At 31.1% G+C, this 22,303-nt stretch overlaps 1 protein-coding gene across 1 annotated transcript in view; it reads right to left on the minus strand.

The window, feature by feature from the left end:
• LOC140442732 (lysosomal acid glucosylceramidase-like) overlaps positions 1-21,996 on the minus strand; it is a 99,515-nt gene extending 77,519 nt beyond the window's left edge. Inside the window, exon 1 of the mRNA XM_072533713.1 lies at positions 21,913-21,996. Within this exon, the coding sequence (XP_072389814.1) occupies positions 21,913-21,961 (49 nt within the window). The 5' untranslated portion in view covers positions 21,962-21,996. The remainder of the gene's footprint in view (positions 1-21,912) is intronic.
• Positions 21,997-22,303: the final 307 nt, after the last annotated feature.

Raw genomic sequence — 22,303 nt, forward strand, 5'->3', positions numbered from 1 at the left:
AAAGTGCGATTTTTTTATTAATCATCAACCTATTAATCATCTAGTTTTTTATTTTCATTTCTGGCTTTTCTTGTTTGAGTACGCTTTCTGTTCTCATCTGTTCGTTCATTTTGATTACTTTCTTCTTCGACTAAACTGCTGGCTTCATCTTTGCTCTCTGAGCTCAAGTCTTCTGCCATTGCAACAAAATCTGGATCTTTGTCATCTATAATATCCACCCCTGTTTCCGCACCATTTTGATTGATCACGTCAAGGTTTGCATTTTCAAGTCGCTTTTCCTTACTGTCTAGATTTTTTTTATTATTTATTGTTGGCATAGATATTTCTTCTTCTTGCAGTACCGTCTCCTATCGGAGGTTGGCTACCATCACAGCAATCTTTATTTTGTTGGCTGTAGCTCTGAACAACTGTATTGAACTGCACCCATAAAACTCCATTAAATTTCGCAACCAGGAAATCCTCCTACGTCCCACATTTCTCTTTCCCGAGATTTTTCCTTGGATTATGAGTCTAAGCAGAGAGTACTTTTCTCCTCTCATTATGTGGCAGAGATATTCCAGTTTTTTTGTTTGTATGGTTTTTATGACTTCGCATTCCTTCCCCATCTTCAGCAGAACATCTTGATTTGTTACTCTTTCTGTCCATGGTATTTTCCACATTCTCCTTTAAAACCACATCTAGAATGCCTCAACGTTTTTGATGTTTATCTTTTTCAGTGTCCAGGCTTCCATGCCGTACAGCAGAACGGAGAAAACATAGCACCTTAATATTCTCGTGCTTAAGTTTATATTTATGTCCCGGATGCATAGGAACTTTTTCATTTTGACAAACGATTGTCTCGCTATCTCTATTCGCCTCTTGATTTCTCTTGTCTGGTCATTAGTATCAGTGAAGCAAACCCCTAAATATTTGTAGGACGTAACTCTTTCAAGTGGCTGATTATTTATGGTTAAATTTAAATTGGTGTATAGCTTCATTGTTACAATCATGAATTTAGTCTTTTTGATGTTCAGTTTTAGACCATACTTATTGGTGTGGGTGTTTGTTTTTAATCAGAAACTGTAAATTTGCTAGATTATCTGTTACTATTAGCGTGTCATCAGCGTATCGTATATTGCTAATTAACTCTCCGTTAATGTTCATACCAATGTTTTGCTCTAGAAGCGCTTCCTGACATATTGTTTCGCTATATATATTGTATAATAGTGGAGAAAGCACACAACCCTGTCGCACACCTCGACGAATCTCAATTTCTTCGGCTAACTCATTATCAACTTTTTGCTGTTTTTCCCTAGTACAACCTGGATATGGTGTTAATGTCGCGACTGTCGATGTTTTTGCTTCTTAGGATTTCATACAGCTTTTGGTGTCTGACTTTATCGAAGGCCTTTTCAAAATCTATGAAACCTACGTAAAGGTCTTGGTTTACATCCAAACATCTTTGCATTAACACACTCAGACCAAACAAAGCTTCCCGTGTTCCCATAGATATTTGAATATTATTAATATCTTGGATTAAGTCGATTTTATTTAAAACACCGATCTGAGTGTTTGGCTTAAATCTAGATCGGAACATAAAATTTCTTCAACTAGTTGATTGCTCTTTACCTCTTGTAAGCAAATTCCAAGTTGTTCTAACTCTATTATTTTATTTATTAGATTAGGTTCTTCACTGGCGTTTTAGTCCTGAATATTTGTTGACTTGGAAGATTCTTGTTCCTTCACAGTAGTCTGAAAAATCGACAAAGCTTTTTTTACCATCAGTTTGTTTCTGGATAGACCACTCAACCCTGCTATATCCATAGTACAAAACCTTGTATTTATATATAATATATATATATATATATATATATATATATATATATATATATATATATATATATAACATCGTATTAATATTATAATTACTACAAAGTGAATGGGTTGCACTTTTGATTTAAATATATCCTGAATAGTATTATTATATAAGTAAGTTTCGTCTCACACAAATGCATGCAATAAAATACAAAACAAATTCAACCATAACCTAACTTTATAGAGTTAAACAGTTTTTTTGAAAAATAAACTAATTACAAAACTTACCTTGAATAATATTCGGTCTTTGACCATTTACCAGTTTTTACTTCCAACAGATTATAAAACTTAACCTTTCGCTACCGAAGGGTCAAGTTGTTTTGTAGTTGACGGAGGGGGTACATTATGTACTATCAACTAGAGCCCATATTTTGATGCCATACTTGGCTGGTTTTGATTTAATGTAGACTCTAAATGGACACTTACCTCTAAAACTTACAAGTTGTTCATCAACAGTTAGATGGGAGTGGCACTTAAAACTTTCTTTACAGTGTTCTACAAACTTTGTAAACACTTCCCTAAAAGCTGCCAGTTTGTCAGAACTTCTATGTTATTCTCTAGTGTTCAAATCATCGAATCGCATAAGTGAAATTAAATCTAGAAATCGGTCGCGTGACATGGCAGCCGGAAAAATAGATCGACTGTACAAAGGGTTTCGACACCACAAAAAATGGACTGGTTCCCTTTTGGCTTTTAGCGCACGCGCCGTAATCAAGAGTCCCAAGACCGCATAAATTTCCACTGAATCAGTGGGCAACCAGGTTCTTGTTTTAATGGGATTTTTCCCATTCCAATGCTGAAAGTATTTCTCCGCTTTCTGGTTTGTACATTTGACGATGATCTCTACAATTTTCTCATCTACAAATAATTTGAAGCAATCACTAATTTTAGCCACATTTTTAGATTTTTCTGTAAGCCCTGGTTTTTAGAGTAAGTTTTTTGTGCGACATCTAGTTTGTCGTAAAGGACGATCCTTCCAAACCGTACCATTCTTGGAAATAGATGTGGAATCTACTGCCCCCAAAACTGGTTTATCAGAATCATTACTGTCGCTCTCAGATGGCTAAAATATAATAAACTCAAGATAGAAATATCGTACATAAAACAAAAATAAAAATTACCTTCAGAATTTCAGGCTCATATTCCGCTACTTCTAAATTATCATCTAATTCTGAATCATCCGATAAAGTATCTCTTTCAGAAAGGTAATTATCATCACTTTCCTCTAACCACTGCACTGCAGTTTCACGATCCTGTTCTTTCCGAAGGTCTAACTTTATTTTTTTGGACATATCGGTAAATCGTGTAATCACAAATGGATAAACTAAAACGGTATGTTAGCACTAAGTCATCCACAGAACTGATTTGTGTGTTATTGCAAACAACAGGTTTGGTGCCGTGCGCAAAACGTCTGGTTTAGTCAGTGGCGTCGACCGCAATGAACTGTACCGCGGTTGACGGAGGGGGTACAACTTGTACCCCAAGCACAGTGCTGCACTTTTCATAGGTAAAATATGTCAAATTGAAAACAAATGGTTGGATATGCTTTTACACATCCCAATGAAGAAGTAACTAGAACAGTTAAACAAAATTCCAACATTTTTAAAAATTATTCATGAAAAATCGAATTTGGGGTACAATCTGTACCCCCCTCCGGTAGCGGAAGGTTAAATTAGAAAAATTACGAGAAAATTACCAAAAAAAGCAAGGAAGACATCCAAGGCACTTTATGACATTTTCGACGAACAAAACTTCGTATTTGCAAGTGGCTGCCTTATACGGCCAATGTACGGCAAATAAACTACTCAATTAAAATACGAGGTATTGCATATCGTCAAAAAAAATAAGATCGAAATAACTTAGACATAGGTACAAGGTTTTGTGAATATATGCGCAGGCAAGCATTGTTCTAAGTAACATGATAAAATGAATTCTGTCAAAATTGCAAATACGAAGTCTTGCACTTTTACCGACGATATAGAAGATTTATTGAAAGTTTTGAAAATTTCCTACTACACTCTTGATATTTTGTATACTTACTTTGAGTCTTTTTTATATTTAATTGAATGTATTTTATAATTATTAAAAGAATCTGACAACCTTGGTACTATAAGCATATATTTTTTATTTTAAAATCCAACTTACTATTATTCAATCAATGGCACCAATATCTCTTGAGAAAGATTAATTAAATAATCCGTTTTTTAATTATCAAGATTATGAAAATATTGGTTCCCTAAACTAAGTAAATGAAAATATGTATACACCTACTTTTATAATCATTTATTAACAACTATTTACAATATCTTCTCAGAATATAGATCACTGTCGGTTTACTTAATCTTAACGTTTAAAAAAGTCTGTATTATTACAAAAATTAAAATGTTCAATTCTACATCAAATATTATATTCTCACACTAATTGTATAAACAATTAACATCATACTGATCACACTCTCCTATTTCATTAAATCTTTTAATATCTCAACACAATTTATTTTCCAGATAACTTTTTATTCAGTATTTTATTTGGCAAATAAATATTTTGTATTTTATATGTCAGATAATTTAAATTTATTTTATGTCTCAATTTATCTGCTCAGATACCTGTCCTAGGTGATGCTAGAATTTTGAGTCTAAACTAACATATAATTTTAACTTATTTTGTATTAAATCGTACCTTAAAAATAATAATAATATGATTTATTAATTATATTAATACCTATGTAATTAATATTTTTGTATTAATAACGAAACGTACTGTTTCAAAAACCAAATATGATTGACTTATCGGTTAAAATGTCAGTGTACAGAAAGTCTGGAAACGCCTAATTATCTCTTGAAAGGATGGATCACATTATAAAAAAACAGGATTTGCCTATTCTGCTATATGTAGATTTCAAATTTAATGCTTGCAATGTTGCCAGATTTGCCATTTTTCTGATATCTCATTGGTTTTTGGTTTTTTAAATACAGCACCCCGTATATTGTACCCTTATTGGAATCTCCACTTCAATAACAGTTCAACCACATACAAACTTTTTTGTTGTCAGAAACATCTTAGAAAGATAAAATAACAGCCTAGAAACGCCTAATTGTCTTAATAAATTTTTTGATTGAAACTAATAATGTACATTTAAATATAAACATAATAATTAAAAGTTAACTACATTGCTAAATTAATATCTACCTAATCAAGTTTATAATTTCATGCCTTTAAAATGTCATGCGTTGTTAATTTGACAGTATCCTTAACGATGATAGAATGCGTCTCCATGTTTATCTAGAAATTAATATGATGTAGTAGTAATATGACGTGTGTTATTAAAATAATGATGTAGTCGATTTTCCGTACCATTTTCTTAGATTTTTCAGCCTTGATGTTCTTCTTCTACCACGACCACGTTTACCTTGGATCTTTTCCTGAAAGATCAGATGTAAAATTTCATATTGTTTAGGGTGCCTCATAATGTGACCAAAGTTATTTCAGCTTGCGTCTCTTTATTATATTGACTAGTTGTATTGTTTGGTACAGGCATCTAAGGAGCTCCTCATTTCTAACTTTGTCGACCCAGCTTATGCAGCAACAATTGCTGGTGTAGTTTTATAAATTTTAGTTCTTAAGTATCCCTAATTAAATAATATTTAGGATTCAAATCGGGTAAACGAGGAGGCCATTCAATACTACCTAATCTACTAATTCCTTTGAATGTGTTGTGATCTTTGAGTATGGATTTCACGTTTTCAGTGTGGATTTATCTTACTCAAATACCTTAGATTGTGGCGACATACATTTCCACAGAGTGTAAATAATATTGCTTCGTCGCAAACACTTATCTTGTTAAATAAGTTCTCTTAGTTAAAATTTTAATTAATTACATTTACAGTTAAAAAATAAATTGAAATAATTGCATAAATTTCCTAAATTTTAAAATTTTTGAATTTTAAGTTAAGGTTGTCATTATTGTTAGTCACATGATTTTTGTCAACATTAGCGTTCTTATACGTCATTAGTCTCAATTTTAAGTTTTTTTAAACTTTATTTTCTATTCGGATTGCCAAATATAGGCCTCTCCTTATTCTCGCCATTCATCTCTGTTGTTTGTAAGACATTTCCACATTGGTCCTACATCTCTTTTAATATCGTCACTCTAGCACATTTGCGGTCTTCCTCGTGGTCCTTTGGCTTCATATGGCCACCAATTCCCGATTTCTTTATTCCATGGGCCATTTTTAAGGCGTTCGTTATATCCAGCCCATTTCCATTTCAGTTTAGCTGCCTGTTTGACAGCACCTTTTACTTTTGTTCATTTTTTGTGCATCTTTTACTTCATTGGTTTTATGGTCTTTAAGTGAGATACCCAGCATCTGTCGTTCCATAGCTCTCTGAGTTTTTATGATCTTCTCCATGTTTATTTTAGTGAATGTCCAGGTTTGAGCTCCATATGTAAGTACAGGTAGGATACAGGAATTAAACACTTTGGTTCGCAGTCTTTAAGGTATATTTTTATTTTTAAGTATGTATGAGAGTCTTCCGAATGCTGACCATCCCATTTTTACACGTCTGCTTATTTTGGTAGTCTGATTTTCTTTGCTTACCTTGACATTTTGTACCAGATATGTACCAGATGTTATATCTCTGTCTCTTGGATGTTTAGTATAGTATTGTCATCTTTGGTTGACATTAGTTCATTTTTGCTAAAATTCGTTTTCAATCCGTAGCGATTTGCACAGACTCCTTGTCATCAATACAAGTAATTAAAAACTTGTTCTCAGATCATCCTCTTTTTTTAGGGATTCTGTGTGTAGCTCCTCAATCATCGTTTTCAGTGCATTTCATGTATCGGCTATTAGTACTACATTATCTGCGGATCTAAGATAGTTCAAGTATCTTCCGTTAATAGGGATTCCCCTATTTTTCCAGTCTATTGACTTAAATATATCTTCTAGGGTAGCTGTAAATAATTTTGGAGATATTGTGTCTCCTTGTCTTACGCCTCCGTTGATTTTTACTGGTCTTTAGTTTTAAGTTTAAAGCTACGAATAATAAATAAAATAAAGAAGATAGACACTTAAATGTAACGGAGAGTTTATTATTGTCAAAGGGTCTAAACATTGCTGTTACTTATTCATCTATTCCAAAATTAGACATAATTAGCTTAGTGTAGAAAATATCTCAATCTTTACCAAACCACGAAACAGAAGAATATAGAGTATTTTGTAACATAGAATTAGAAAAGTCTAATAAAATTAAACAAAACATAAGCAAAGGATACATACGAGGAAAATAAGAATACCATACAGAAAAGGATTATTAAAAAAACTTGAAATAATAGGAAACAAATTCAACATTTCAACAACATTCATGACAACAAACACAAAAAGATCTATTTTGTCTAATAATAAACCTAACAATGAACAAGAAAGAAAAAATAATTGTATTTATATAATGCTTTGTAAATGCGATCCTGTTTATTTAGGTGAAACATCAAGACCATTAAATGTTAGAATAAGTGAACATCAATCTTATAATAAAAATAGGGAATTTAATAGATCTCAAATATGTAAACACGCATAGGATAATGAACAAAGGGTTTAATAGAACGATTCAGGTATAGTCCTAAAAAATATAGAGAGGGTAAAAAGAGGAAAATCAAAGAAGCGGCTCTAATTATGCCAAATAAGACCAATTGCGCCGCAATTTCCTCGGCAGAATGCAGGATCTGGTTACCCATATTAAAAGGGAAAGACAATAAAAAGAAAATACCACTATTAGTAAGTTAGTAACATATCGAGGATACGTCATTATTTATGCTTTTAAATAATATAAATTTAAAATTAGAGTTTGGTGTTTATTGAGAGTAAACTAAATATAAGACGAAATACTTATCATGTCGGAATAGTATTGTAAGATATTTTCCTTAGGAGAAGGGAGAATTTTCTATGAATTTCTGACGAATATTCTCAAGTTAAAAATAATTTCATGTAATCCAATGAACTATCTTACAATAAAGTAGTTCAATGTCATTTAAAAGTCGTCTACTTTAACATTTTTAATATATGTCTGAATTGCCAATATGAAGTCAGATAATATTAAATTATTAGAAGAATTTTTCACACAACAAAGATAATTTGTTTAACTTGGTAATGTTTTGTTTTTTTTTTAACGATTTCGAAAGTGGAAATTGAAATGTCAATAAATTTATTTTAGTCTATTTAATTATTTACTTAAATTGTAGCTTATTCCCAAGAAAAATAGTACCTAACGTTCCAAATCCTTGACTGCAGATGATATCACGGTGAAATTAATAGTAAAATTGATGGATTCGACCGTTACTTGGTGGAAATTCATTTTATGTAACAATAAAACACTGAAAACTTTGTTTTTAAAACTTCCACAAAATTTATTTTAAATTCTTATCACTACAGCTGTTTCGGCTGATTGCCTTTCTCAACAATCAGCTGTAGTGATAAGAATTTAAAATAAATTTTGTGGAAGTTTTGAAAACAAAGTTTTCAGTGTTTTATTGTTAAATAGTAAAATTGATGGATTCGACCATTACTTGATGGAATTTCATTTTATGTAACAATAAAACACTGAAAACTTTGTTTTCAAAACTTCCACAAAATCTATTTTAAACTCTTATCACTACAGCTGTTTCGGCTGATTGCCTTTCTCAAGTGACGATTTCTCAAACGTTGCACAAAGTATCAAAAACAAATTAAGCTAGCGTTAGAAAATTCAAAATCAATAATAAATCCAATACAACAGAAATACCTCAATATCATGAACCCACATCCTCCTAAAACTACTCTTTCATTAAACTACACAAACCGGATTACCCAATAAGACCTGTAGTTTCTTTTTATACAGCTCCGTCATATAAACTTTCAAAAAAACTGTTAGAGAGATTATTTTAGAACAAACTAAATTTTCACCTAAATTTACAATAAAAAATACAATAGAACTAGTTAATAAAATATAACATTTTCAATTAACTAACAACTACAGATTAATTTCATTTGACGTAAAAAATCTTTTTCCTAGTATCCCTCCTACAGAAACTTTTATTCTAGTAAAAAGCCTTTTAGACCAAAATAGTACAAATCCAATCATTACATCTGAAATTTTACATCTTCTTGTATTTTGCATAAACCAGGACTACTTTGAATTTAATAATCAAATATATACAAATAACAGTGCAGGACCTATATTGGGCAATCCTCTAAGCCCATTGCTATCAGATATTTTTATGGATCATCTACAGACAAAGATTTCAAAACAACTCCTATTCAAATAGTTTTTATATTGGTGGAGATACGTAGACGACGTACTGGTATGTTTCACAGGAACTAACAGGCAACTCGACCAATTTTTATCGTATATAAATTCACTTCATAGTCATATTGAATTTACAATAGAAACAGAACAAAATCAATCCATAATTTTTTTAGATTTAAAAATTATCAGACTTAAAAACAAACATGACTTCTCCATATTTCATAAACCTACCCATACTGACACGACTATACACAATTCATCATCCCATTCCACACAACATAAACTGGCATCCTATCATAGTATGTTACATAGATTAACAGAAATTCCGATATCAAAATACAATTTTAAGACAGAATTAAATATCATTAAGCAAATAGCAGTAAACAATGGATACAACGAACAAACAATTAATAAAATGTTATATCAAAAACTACATAAGGAAGCCCTGAAATTAGTATTTCCACTACAAAAGAAAAACCCAGTACCTTCTGCTCGATTACATATACAGGCAAAATGTCAACAAAATAGCCAAACACATAAAAAAGAAAGGAATAACACCAGCTTTCAGAACAAATAACAACCTAGGCAAATATATTAAAAACAACAAGAGCCAAAATAAAAAATACTTACACAGTGGTGTGTACAAACGTAAAACGTGTGGCGACTGCCCAAAAACTAACATCGGTCAAACTGGTAGAAATTTTAATAAACGAATAGCAGAACATAAAAGTGCTTTCAATAATAGAAAAACAGATTCAACATACGCACTTCACCTTCTAGATCATAATCATTCTTTTAATGACGAATTTAAAATTCTTTACATTCAAAATAAAGGCCTTAAGCTATCTTGGTTAGAATCTATGGAAATCAACAAATTAAAAAACGCAGATAGAATTCTGAATTACCAACATGAGACAAACAGTTCTCCCTATCAGTTCTCAACCTATTTCATTAGAGACTATAAAGTGTAAACGCATGCCACAAATAGATCACTTGAGAAAGGTAATCAGCCGAAACAGCTGTAGTGATAAGAGTTTAAAATAAATTTTGTGGAAGTTTTGAAAACACAGTTTTCAGTGTTTTATTGTTACATAATAGTACAATATTTACTAAATGGATAAGTATACAGTTATTCCCTAATTAAAAACACCACCCTTTGCATGTCATGGATAAGGTACCCTACCATAGTGCAATCATTAATAAACAACCTTCCGCTGAATGGTTAAAATCAGACTTTTGAAGATACAACCAAAATTGTTACAATTTAATTTAATGGTGGTTAATTAGAGAAGAAAATATGTGTAATATTCATATTGGAGATAACAGTTCAAATTCTGAAGTTGATGAAAATAAAATATGAGAAACCAAAAACATACGTTCAAAATCTTGCTAAAAACAATATTATTTGAGCTAAATAATGTTTCATTCTTTAAATAATTTTACAGTTACCTCTTAAGCCTGCTGTACCACTCGAGTCAACTATGCAAATGTACTGTTCGGGTCAATATGACCCAACTATGGTTTACGGTCCTTATTCGAAACAAAATAAGCTAATGGTGCCAAAAAAAAACTTTATTAACAAAAAATTATAGTTGTAATGTAAATTAAACCATATTAACAAAAATAAAAGACGTTTTGTTTTTTCCCAGAGAAGCCTAAGAACAAATACATAAAAAATGTAATTAAGTTTACAACTAGGGCAGTAATAAAAAGAATGGGTTTTATTAATATGTTTGTGACATATGTGTGTGTGTGTGAGAGAGAGAGATGGCATTAGACAAAAAATCTTTTTGCCACAGAAAATTGTTATAAGGATGTTTAAATTTTTATTTTAGAATCGTTTATAAACTTGATTAGAATATTATATATAGATTTGTCAGAATAAGATAACAGATTGCTGATGTTCACTGGTAGGCTAATATTGAGATCAATTAAATCTAGATATAGGCTTCGAGTCTGTTCCCTATGATTAGGACAATCGAAAAATAAGTGGTTCAAATCTCCGACAGATTTACCATCACAAGGACAGAAAGGGGTTTCATAGATTCCAATCCTATGCAGATGCTCTGGAAAGAGGCCATGGTTAAGTTTTAACCGGGTTATTAACGAAGAATGTACTTTATTATAGTTAAAATTAAAATGGGGAATATTTTTTGGTAAGCATGGATGAATAGAAAAGTAATGGTTTCTTGAAGACTTCTGAACCTCTTTATATTTTGACATCCATCTTTCCCTGCCAATACTCCTGATAATAGAAAAAAGATCTTTAAAGTAGTAAAAATTTGTAATTTCTGATATCTCAGATGTATTTTTTGCCATACCATCCACTAATTCGTTTCCAATTACTCCATTATGTCCTTTAACCCAGAGTAAAGTAACTGTTTTTTTTGTGAATTTTAGATCATGTAATAATTTTTTGATATCAAGTATAATGGAGTTTTGAAAACTATCCAATGGATGGCTACGAATAGCTTGTAATACTGCCTGAGAATCTGATACTATTACGATGTTCTCACAATAATTAGTGACACACCAAGTTAGTGCTTTCTGTATAGCAGCAGCCTCGGCTGTAAAAATAGAACAACATTCAGGAATTCGATATTTCTCAACATAATTGCTGTTTGAAACAAAAAAAGCGAAACCAGTACTTTCAACAGTTTTTGAACCATCTGTATAAATTATTGTTAAATCTTCCCCTAATTTGCTTAGTATGGATTTGAATATAATATTAGTTAAAATTGGCAAATCTGAATAAGAGGGCATTATAATGGTTGGTTTGTCTATCAGAACTTCAAAGTCTTGTATGTAAAAAGGAAATTTTGGGAGCTGTAATATATAAGATTGAAATGAATTCGTATCGATAAAAGATTCTGCAAGAGGAGGAGAATTTTTTATTCTCCAATAAGAATTTGTTAAATTTTCTGTCAAAAGTAAACCTATTTTGTGAACCATAGTTGTATTAAACGATCTGTATGTTATTAGACGTTTGTTGGCTAACATTTGCCTACGTATGTGTAAAGGTGGTTCCTGGGCTTCTGCTAGAACTGCTTGGTTTGGTGAAGACATCATAGCTCCTAGACAAATTTTTATTGATTTAAATTGTATTCTGTCAAGAGTTAATAGATTTGTTTTGCATGTTGAACCGTAAAGAACACAGCCGTAATCCAGAATGGATCGTATGTAGGATCTATAAAACATTAAAGAGATATTTTGATCTGCACCCCATCTTTTTTTAGAAACGAAACGCAGAAGGTTAATTCCACGCTCGCACTTTTGTTTTACGTACTTTATATGGCTGGACCACAAGAGTTTTTTATCTAGGATCATGCCTAGATACTTATACTCTTCTGCTAAGGGGAAATTATAATCACCTATCTGGCATTTGCCTGTGACTTTTTGTCTACGTCTAGTGAAACATACAATCGAAGATTTTTCTTGTGATATACTAAAACCCATTTGTTTCACCCACTTATCTAAGTTACTAAAGCTAAGTTTTAGATTCAACATACAATCTTCATAGGATTTATGGCTGGTATATAAACATATATCGTCTGCATATTGAATTATTTTGCATTTTTCATCCATCAAACCATGCAGATCTGCAGTATAAACATTAAATAATAAAGGACTTAGAATTGAGCCTTGTGGGAGACCGTTATATAATATTCTTGGACCGTGTAATACATTTCTATGGTCCCGTAAGTATATTTTTCTATTCACATACAAATTTATTATATTTACAGATAATCTTTTATCGATACCACACCCCACCATTTTTGAATATAATATATCCAAATCAACCACGTCATATGCACCCTTTAAATCTAGAAACAAACATAGCATAAATTCGTTTTTTGAAAAACAGAGTTGAATATCCGTAACTAAATGTATGAGAGCATCAATGGTACCTCGACCTCTACGAAATCCATACTGTGAGTAGGGAAAAACTTAACTACTTTCAATAAAATGTTCTAATCTAAATTTTATAAGCCTTTCAAAGGATTTTGTCACACATGATAATAGAGAAATGGGTCTATAAGATGATGGAAGTTCTGGGTTTAAGTTAAATTTGAGTAAAGGGCATATGATAATATTTTTTAAAGTATCGCAATATTCTTGTTTCAACCACCAACTATTAAAGATTTGTAAGAGAACATCTTTGGCATTTGACGGCAATTTGTCCAATATCTTATAAGTAAAACCGTCCAAACCGGGGGCTGTATTTCTGCTTTTTTTTAGTGCGAAATCAAGTTCTGAAGGAGTAAAAGGTTTTGACATGGAATCTACACTAGTATTAAAACGAAAAAATTCTTTAATCCTACCAACATTACCAGAGGCAGATGAAGGTGCAAGTTGGTCTAACATCTGTTTAATGAGATTTTCAGAAAGTTGAGGTTTTTTGTTGTACTGATAGTTATTGGAAATTGATCTGACGGTTGACCATATTTTTGAAAGAGGTGTGCTTTTGTTTAGACTATTTAAAAAATTTATCCAACTACTTTTTTTCTTTGTTTTAAATAATCGTTTGGTTTGGGCTGCTATATTTTTATAGTTTATGTAATTATTATAGTTACTTTGGGTTCGATACGCTTTCAATGCTTCTGATCGTTTTTTTATTATGAATGTACATTCCTCATCCCACCAATAAGGCCTTGGAATTGAGGGAGTAAAAAGTTTTTTTATGGGCATAGATTTGGAAGCAGCTAGAGAGATAGTCTGAAAGAGTAGGGCTGTCTTCTCATCGTTAGAAAGATTATTAGATGATAAAATTGTGGATAATTGTTTGTCTAAATCTGTCTGAAATAGCTTCCAGTCAGCGCGGCAATCGTTCCATTTTGTTGATGGATTAATTAGGAAAGAAGTAGGATTAATTTTAAGCTCTATTTTAATAGGAAAATGATCGGATCCCAATGTGTCGGGATATACTGACCAGTTTATACGATTTGTTAATGAGGCTGAGGTGATAGTCAAATCAACGGCAGAATGATTGCCACTCGCGGCGATTCTAGTAGGTGATCCGTCGTTTAGAGAAACTAATTCGAAAAAATCCATGCTTTCGACTAATATTCTACCATTACGGTCATCCGGGATCGGACCCCACATGTAATGGTGGGCATTAAAATCACCACAAAAAACTGTATTATTATAATCGAATTGTTCAAATAAATGTATCCAATCAGTCTTTTCTACTCTGATGTCAGATGGTTTATATATAGACACAAAAGATATATTAATTTTGTTAAGTAAGACTGCACACACTTCTATTCCGGTATTAAAATTATAGTTAATGTTAATTATTTGATAATCAATGCCCTTTAGTATGAAAATGCCTACACCGCCATAGCCACTTTCACGGCATTTTGAAACAAAATTATACCCTTTTAATTTAAAGTCTATTTGGTTTTTCAACCAAGTTTCGGATAAAATTATAATATCTACATGAGAATTATTAATATAATTTATGAGACTATCCCTATTACTTACTAACGATCTACAATTCCATTGTAAAATATTTAAGGAAGATTGAGTAAGTTGACTGTGCATTTGGAAATTAATAATACGAGTGAATGCTTTCATTGTCACTCGTCGCTAAATTATCCGTTTCTCTGTTATTACCTGTTTCTTCTAAATTAGTAGAAATAAGTTTTCTTAATTCATTTTCTAAATTGCATATAGGTTGAGATTGATTATTGGTATACATAAGTTGATTAATATGAGATGTGACAAGTAATATAAGTTTCTCTTTATAGTCAATAAATTCGTCCCTGTAGGGATTGGGTATTATAGGATTAGATTTAGGGGTAGGTCTTTTGATAGAAGTTGACGCAGAGGTATGGGGTAAAATTGGAGGAGAAGTTGCTTTACGTTTATTATTTGTAGAAATATGAATAGTTTTCCTTACCGGTTTATTTAATGTGAAATTAGGGACATTGTTAGACGAGGTAGGTAAACTGGGAAAATTGGAAGTGTTATTTAGAATAGAAAATCTATTATTAGTTATTATTTTTGCGTAACTTGGATTGTTATGTAATTGTTCTGCTTCTCTGAATGTTATATTTTCTGATGCCATTATTGCTTTGATTTTCTTCTGTTTTTCGTATATTGGACATTTTCTAGACAACGAGGTGTGATCGTTGGTTTTACAATATATGCAATGATTATTTTCATTACAAGTTTCTACAGTATGGGTGGTGTCTGTACATTTTTTACATCTACTGTCCTTAGATTTACATTGTTTTGAGGAGTGACCATATCTGAGACATTTATAGCATTGCACTACCGGGTGTATGTATGGATCTACTGAAAAGTTGCATAAATTAATTATTATGTTTTGTGGAACCTCGTTTCCCAAAAATTCTACAATTATCATTTGTCTTGGTACTAATTGAGTTGTGCCATCGTTGTTCGTTACTTTTCGTTGCATCCTTTGAACATTTACCACTTGTCTCTCGGATATTATCGCATCCTTTAAATAATTCTCCGAAAAGAAAGTATCAACCATACGGACTATGCCTTTTCTATGTGTATAAAATTTTGGAATATAAGCTATAAGATCATTTTTATTTATTAAATCATGATTAATTATTTTATTTGCTATAGAATAAGTTTTAAAAATGACTTTTACCCTATTAATGCCAACTGTTTTTATATCAAGTACATCATTTTTAATGGACGAATCATTTAATAAAAAATGTCCTACCTTCATTGGAAATAACCTACCGATATTTTTATTTTTGTGTTCAATATATACAAAGAATGGGGCCTTATCGCTGGGTTTATACCGGTTTTCAAAATCAATTAAAGTATTTACAGACCTGTTATCATCAATATTAGTTTTTTCAGACGTGTTTACGGAATGTAATTCATCGGGCGGTCTATGACCTCCAATAGCATCTTCTTCCATACTTAGATTTTTTGGAATACCAAATTATGGGCCTAATTTGCACTAAACAAATTCACAAAATAACACAATAGCGATCACTATCAAACTCGCACCGACAGCAATATCAAAACAAACCGTTCTCTACGGCTATCGACTCGGGTATGGTTTGTGACATATACAACATAAAATATTAGTCTTGTTATCGTTTTTAGAGCAAAATTTACAGAATGCTCGTTTAGCAGACGGAGTTGGATTGTCCATAGACGGTTCACTAGAATTTTCATCTTCTCTACTCGCTTCTGTTTATGTTCTTTTTACCAATTCTTGTGAGTCTTTAGTTGTTGGTAAATTTTTCCTGGAAGGGATAAATGGTTTCACCAGTGTTTTTCCCAATTCCTCAAGAAAAATTCGCCGTTTTGTAAGTTTGTTGGTGTTTCATTGGGGATTTATTGATGTCCATAAAGCGAACGAGCTGTAGATAGACATGACCAGCATATTATAAAAAACAATCACCAGTGAGCGATTTGTCTTCCTCTTAGATGTATATGTACCAACAAGCTGATCTAAAGTATTCACTGCTCCCTTACTGGAATTGTGATCTAAAATAATTTGGGGCTTTTTGTCATTTCTGTCACCAATGGCATTATCATAATGCAAAGTACTCATTAGAATAATATTTTTATTCTTTTTAGGAATATAGTTAAAAACAGTGGTATCTTACGTAAAGTAAAAAGACGAACTATGAACTTCTTTATTCGCTATTTGTGCTGGAAGCTCTGACTTATTTTTTTCTTATAGTCCCCAGCATTATCTGTTTTCTTTTTAGAATAAGTCGCACACCATACGCATTCCCTGATTCCGTTCCGGCTCGGCACCTGCTTTCTTTCCTCTATAGATCAGTAACTTTGGAGGATACGAACTTTTACTGTCACATAAAGCCCAAATTTTAATGCCATATTTCGCTGGTTTGCTTGGAATGTACTGTTTGGAGGGACAGCGGCCTCGTAAGGCAACTAATTGCTCGTCGACGGTAACATTTTCAACAGGGTTAAAAAAGTTTGGTTGATTGTCTACCCATTTTTCCCAAATTTCACGTATTGCAGCAAGTTTATCAGTACGTCTCCTATCCAGTCTAGTAGTCTTGTTATGAAAACGTATTACTTGCGAAATTTTTGTAAATACTACCAGAGACATTTTTGTTCGAAATACATTACGACCCGTTTCTTCATTTCACAAACTTTTAGTTGGTTTGCCATTGGTATGCTTGAAAACCAATTTTATCTAAGCCTTTCCAGTTGGTTCCAAAAATGTAAACATACGTACACAGGTAATTTTTAACGGTTTAAATACGTGGGTCATATTAACTCGAACGTACTATTGGTAACAATTTAATTTTTATCAAAAAAAATCAGAAAGTTGATTTTTTATCTCGTGTGCAATTGAAAGACCTCACATTAAAATAAAGTCACGAACCACCAAAACGTTACCCCGCGTAATAATTTGCAAAATAAGAAATAAATTTTTTTGGCTCAAATAGACCCGAACAGGACAGCAGGTTTAAACCAGCACTCTGTAAATATTATTTTATGTTTAATTATATATTTTTTTATAAATTCTTTATTTATTTATTAAGTAATAATTACTATTGATATTAAAAGAAATTATTAAGCTACTTCAAATATAGCTGTTATTTTGCACCAAAGCATTTTAAAACAAAACTAACATTTTACATTCTATTTATTTAATAACGTAAAATTTTATAATATAATCCGTGATCGAAACAGTAGCCACTTTATGTCACTTGCTGTTGCGTAGAGTAAATTTCCGGTTTATTTTGTATGCTTCAATTTAAATGATGACGCACGGGTAAAGAACCATAGATTCAACTATACACACTCTCCTATTATTATTCTGGCATCAAACTGCACAAAACTTCGCATTAGCATAAAACATTAGTTTGCACAATATTTTCTGAATGTAATAAAAACTACACCCACACAGGTCTGCACTTAATGACTCTGTCGGGACTATGTACATCTGCATCCATTTGTTTGCAACACTCCCTTATTCACGCTCTTCTGCATATTCTTACTGCATAATTTTAATTCGCGGTATAATTAGAAAACTTTGTTTATTTCAAAAAACTTATTACAAATTCTGAAGAGCATGATGGGTTATGACTACAAAATATGTACAAAATAACAAACGTAGAAAGAATATCGAAATTAGCATACTCCACAATTAATAAATATGAGATAGGTTTAGAAAAAAGGAAAGTTGAATAAAAATTAAAAATACATTGTTTTAACAGTTCCAACTATATTTTATAATAATAAAAACTGACATGTAAAAGAACGAAAGAAATTTCTTTCTACGAAAGAAATAAGAACATTACTAATTTTAATAGAATAATAAAAATAAAAAACAAGACTAATCATTCCCAAACATAAAAAAGATATAATTTAGTTGATAATAATCATAAATCTGGTATAAAAAAAAACGTTTAAAAAGATATATTATACATTTTATCATTTAATTATAAATAAATATAATACACTTTTAGATTTAGTTTATGTTTTTTTTTCACCCTTATATTTCAATATTACCGTACGGAAAATGGTAACTGGATCAGAACTACATAAGTTCGAATAGCCTAAAATGTTTTCTTATCACTTAACCAGCGTTTTTTAACCTCGTCAATGTTATCCTTCGAAGTTGAACCCAGAGGAAGGAAATGATATTAAGAACCTCCTGGAAAGTTTATTCCAACTTGAACTCATACTTGCAAATTTTAAAATCAACCAAGCGAACGAAACAGTTAACACTAAAATGGACCCAAAGAAGTCTCCTGGTCATGATCTCATAACAACTACAATACTTAAAGACTAAAAGGCTAACGTTTTTAACACAAACCTATAATTTTGTTAGAAGGATCGGTCACTTTCTTACACAGTGGACACTAACGAAAGTTATACTTATCCCCAAGCCTAAGAAACCTCTAAATAGTGCCATATTCTATAGACTAATTAGTCTGTTGTCAATTTTAGGAAAACTACTTGAAAAGCTTTTGCTCCTAAAATTGGAACCCATTAAAAAATCTCCAGATAATACCAAATCATAATTTTGGCTATAAGATAAGTTAACAACTTGCAGATAAACTGTATTGTTCTGCGATATGTTTGGCATACTGACCTCCTCTATATAATTAGAAAACTTCTACCTGGTAACCATTTTCTAATTCTCCAATTCTACCTACAAAACCGATAATTCTCCTTGACGACGAATACTCCGTCCGTATTATGAAGCTTCCTTTAAATCCAGGCTGGAGTTCCGTAGGGCAATGTGTTTGGACCCGTCCTGTACTTTTTATACATTGTGGAGTTACCAATGACAGTTAACACCACCATAGTCACATTGTGTCATGCTAATTTTTTCTATTACTGGCCTGTATTTTCAAAACTATGTCTTGGATTATTCATTTTTATCGCTTTCAATACTTGCTAATGAGTGCTTAAAATACATTTAAACTTAAAAGACCATTCTAGTAATAATTTATGTTTGGGGCTATAATACTCGATAAACAAATACGTTTTCTTTTAAACCACTTTATTTACGTATATTATATACATAATCCCTATGTTATTGGTTTTTAGCTAAAAGCGTTCTAAAGCGTATATTATTTCCTAATGGGAACAAATATTTCGAACTAAAGTACATATCGTCTTCCTAAAAGTTATTTAGCCCAGGCCTAAGTTGTAAAAAGCCAAAATCCGATTTTAGTTGCCAGTTATTATTTGTATCAACATGCATTCAGACGTGCATATTTTTGTTTTTTAGTTAACATCTAAAAACTAACAATTTTGTTCCGAGTCCGACCGGCACTTCTTGGCGATAATATTCACAAACAACCTCCTTTTGTCATGTCATCGTTATAATAGTTCTTCATCTAGAGGGCCATCTGTTTTTATCCAGGCCTATGGTTCTATCTTCTAAGATCAACAAATTTTTGTGAGTAAATATTTCATAATGATAATGTTTTTTTTGCTGTTAGAGACAGTAACTTTTATCATTTTTTGTTGATAGTTTATTTTTGATTTTTTTGAGTTACTAAATGTGACAATAAAATTTTTTAATATTAATTTAAGTCAAATGGAACAATGACCAATAATATTCGTTCAGACTGTAGTCAAATATTTATTTTATTTTTTTTTTTGTGAGATATTCTTTAAATGTTGTGATGAAAGCAGTTTCCGTAATGAGTTTAATATTTAAATTGGTTATTGTTAATTTTTTTTAATCCATTATTGTTTGAAAGTATAATAAACATTCATTTTTATTGTGATGTATTATTTTATTTTTGAATAGAAACGGTATAAATTAATTAAATTTTGTTGTAAAAGATAATATAATAATTCTTCTAAAGTATTTTATGGAGTATATAACCCTTTTTTGCATATTATGGTTAGGTTATGTCAATTTTTATAGTTTTTTGTCAGTAATTTGCTGATCTGTTTTCTGACGTGTGTTTTTATTGTTTTTCCGATGTTTTTAAGGGAAATATTGGTTTAGTTTATTTATTTTTAAGCTCCTTCATAAGTTTCAGGTTAAGCTTATTGGCGCCCACTTTGTTTTACAGTTTATCTGTATTCCGTGTTTCTTGTTTTTTCTTTGTCAAACTGTGATACTTTATTATTTGTTTTTGATCTGCATTTTATGATTGTCCATATCCTTTCGACGAAAAATCGTCATGAAATAACTACATGAATTAGTTCGACTCACATGCAAGAGCGAATGGATGGTCTGAAAAAGAAAAGTCTGTAAACCTGACTATTGCTCTTTGAGAAGATACAAACTCCTTTACAGTTATAATTCCTCGGTCAATATGCTCGTCATGGTTTTAAGGCTCCATAATAACAGGTAATATTTTTCTGTTTCATTAGAAAAATTTTTCACCAAGTAATAAAAGAACAAAAATTGTTTAATTTACTAATGTTTGTATTTTGAGAACGATTTCCAAAGTGGAAATTAAAACGACAATAAACTTACTTTAATCTTTAATTGTGGCTTATTCCCATTTAAATAGTAATTACTTTAAAATGCCACAAGAAAATAGCTTCAGAACAATATAGTATAGATAATCATCACATATTTCTACGACTCTGTAATTAAAAGAGAAATGTTCAAATCAATGAAAGAGCTAGGATTGCCAAATCAGTTTATACATTTACCAAAACTAACTTTTGAAAATGTAAAATGTACAGTATGAATCCAGGCGGATTTTTACTGTACATTTTAAATCTGTACCTTTTAAAACAAATAAAGAGCTGCGCCAGAAAGACCATTTGTCCTATATACTGTGCATTCTGGCTTCGGAAAAAGTAATTCGTATGTGACAAATCACAACCACCGGGTTAATAAATGAAAAATTAGTGCAAATCTTCGTATCGGCTGCATTACTACTTAGATACGACAGACAGCTTTCAAAAAAGCACTCCAAATATTATTGAGGGCGTCTCTTTAAAAAAGAGGTTGTTGGATTCGACCTAGCAATATATTACACTCTGTAGATACCAAAATAATTTTATAATTACCAAGAAATTTCGTAATTTACATAGGAAGTGTAAAGCTGCTTTTAAGTTTTGTAAATTACGTTTTTTATAGCTTCCACTTAAAGGGTATAGCTACCGTACTTCGATGCACTGTTGCCGCACCCTATATGTAACCATTGCTTTCACTCATTGAGATATAAAATAGAGCTAATTAGCTCAAATAAGTTCAATAACTTCGCATAAGAACTTTGACCAATATTTGTCCACTAAAAATATTGAAAAGAATTGCTAATAAGGCTCTTTTTGATTATCACATATGTTCACATTTATTTAAAATCTACTCACCACATATTAATAAATAAAATGTTTTATACACCACTCCAAAATTTTTCATACTGCTTTTCAACAATAATAAATATTTTCATTTCAGTTAATGTATTAAAAGTATATATAGTCAAGATAAGAAATCTGTTGTAAATTGCTAAAAATTTAAATATAATAATTAATGATTTTAAACTTCACAAGTTTTCTGTAATTTATGCACTATACTTACACATACTAATTTTAAAAAGTCGAAAATTGTTTAGCTGTAGTTACGGTAATTACAACGTTGCGGTAAATATATATATATATATATATATATATATATATATATATATATATATATATATATATATATATATATATATATATATATATATATATGTATATATATAAATATATGTATATACATATA

The sequence above is a fragment of the Diabrotica undecimpunctata genome, chromosome 6, assembly GCF_040954645.1.
Source record: "Diabrotica undecimpunctata isolate CICGRU chromosome 6, icDiaUnde3, whole genome shotgun sequence".
Lineage (NCBI taxonomy): Eukaryota > Metazoa > Arthropoda > Insecta > Coleoptera > Chrysomelidae > Diabrotica > Diabrotica undecimpunctata.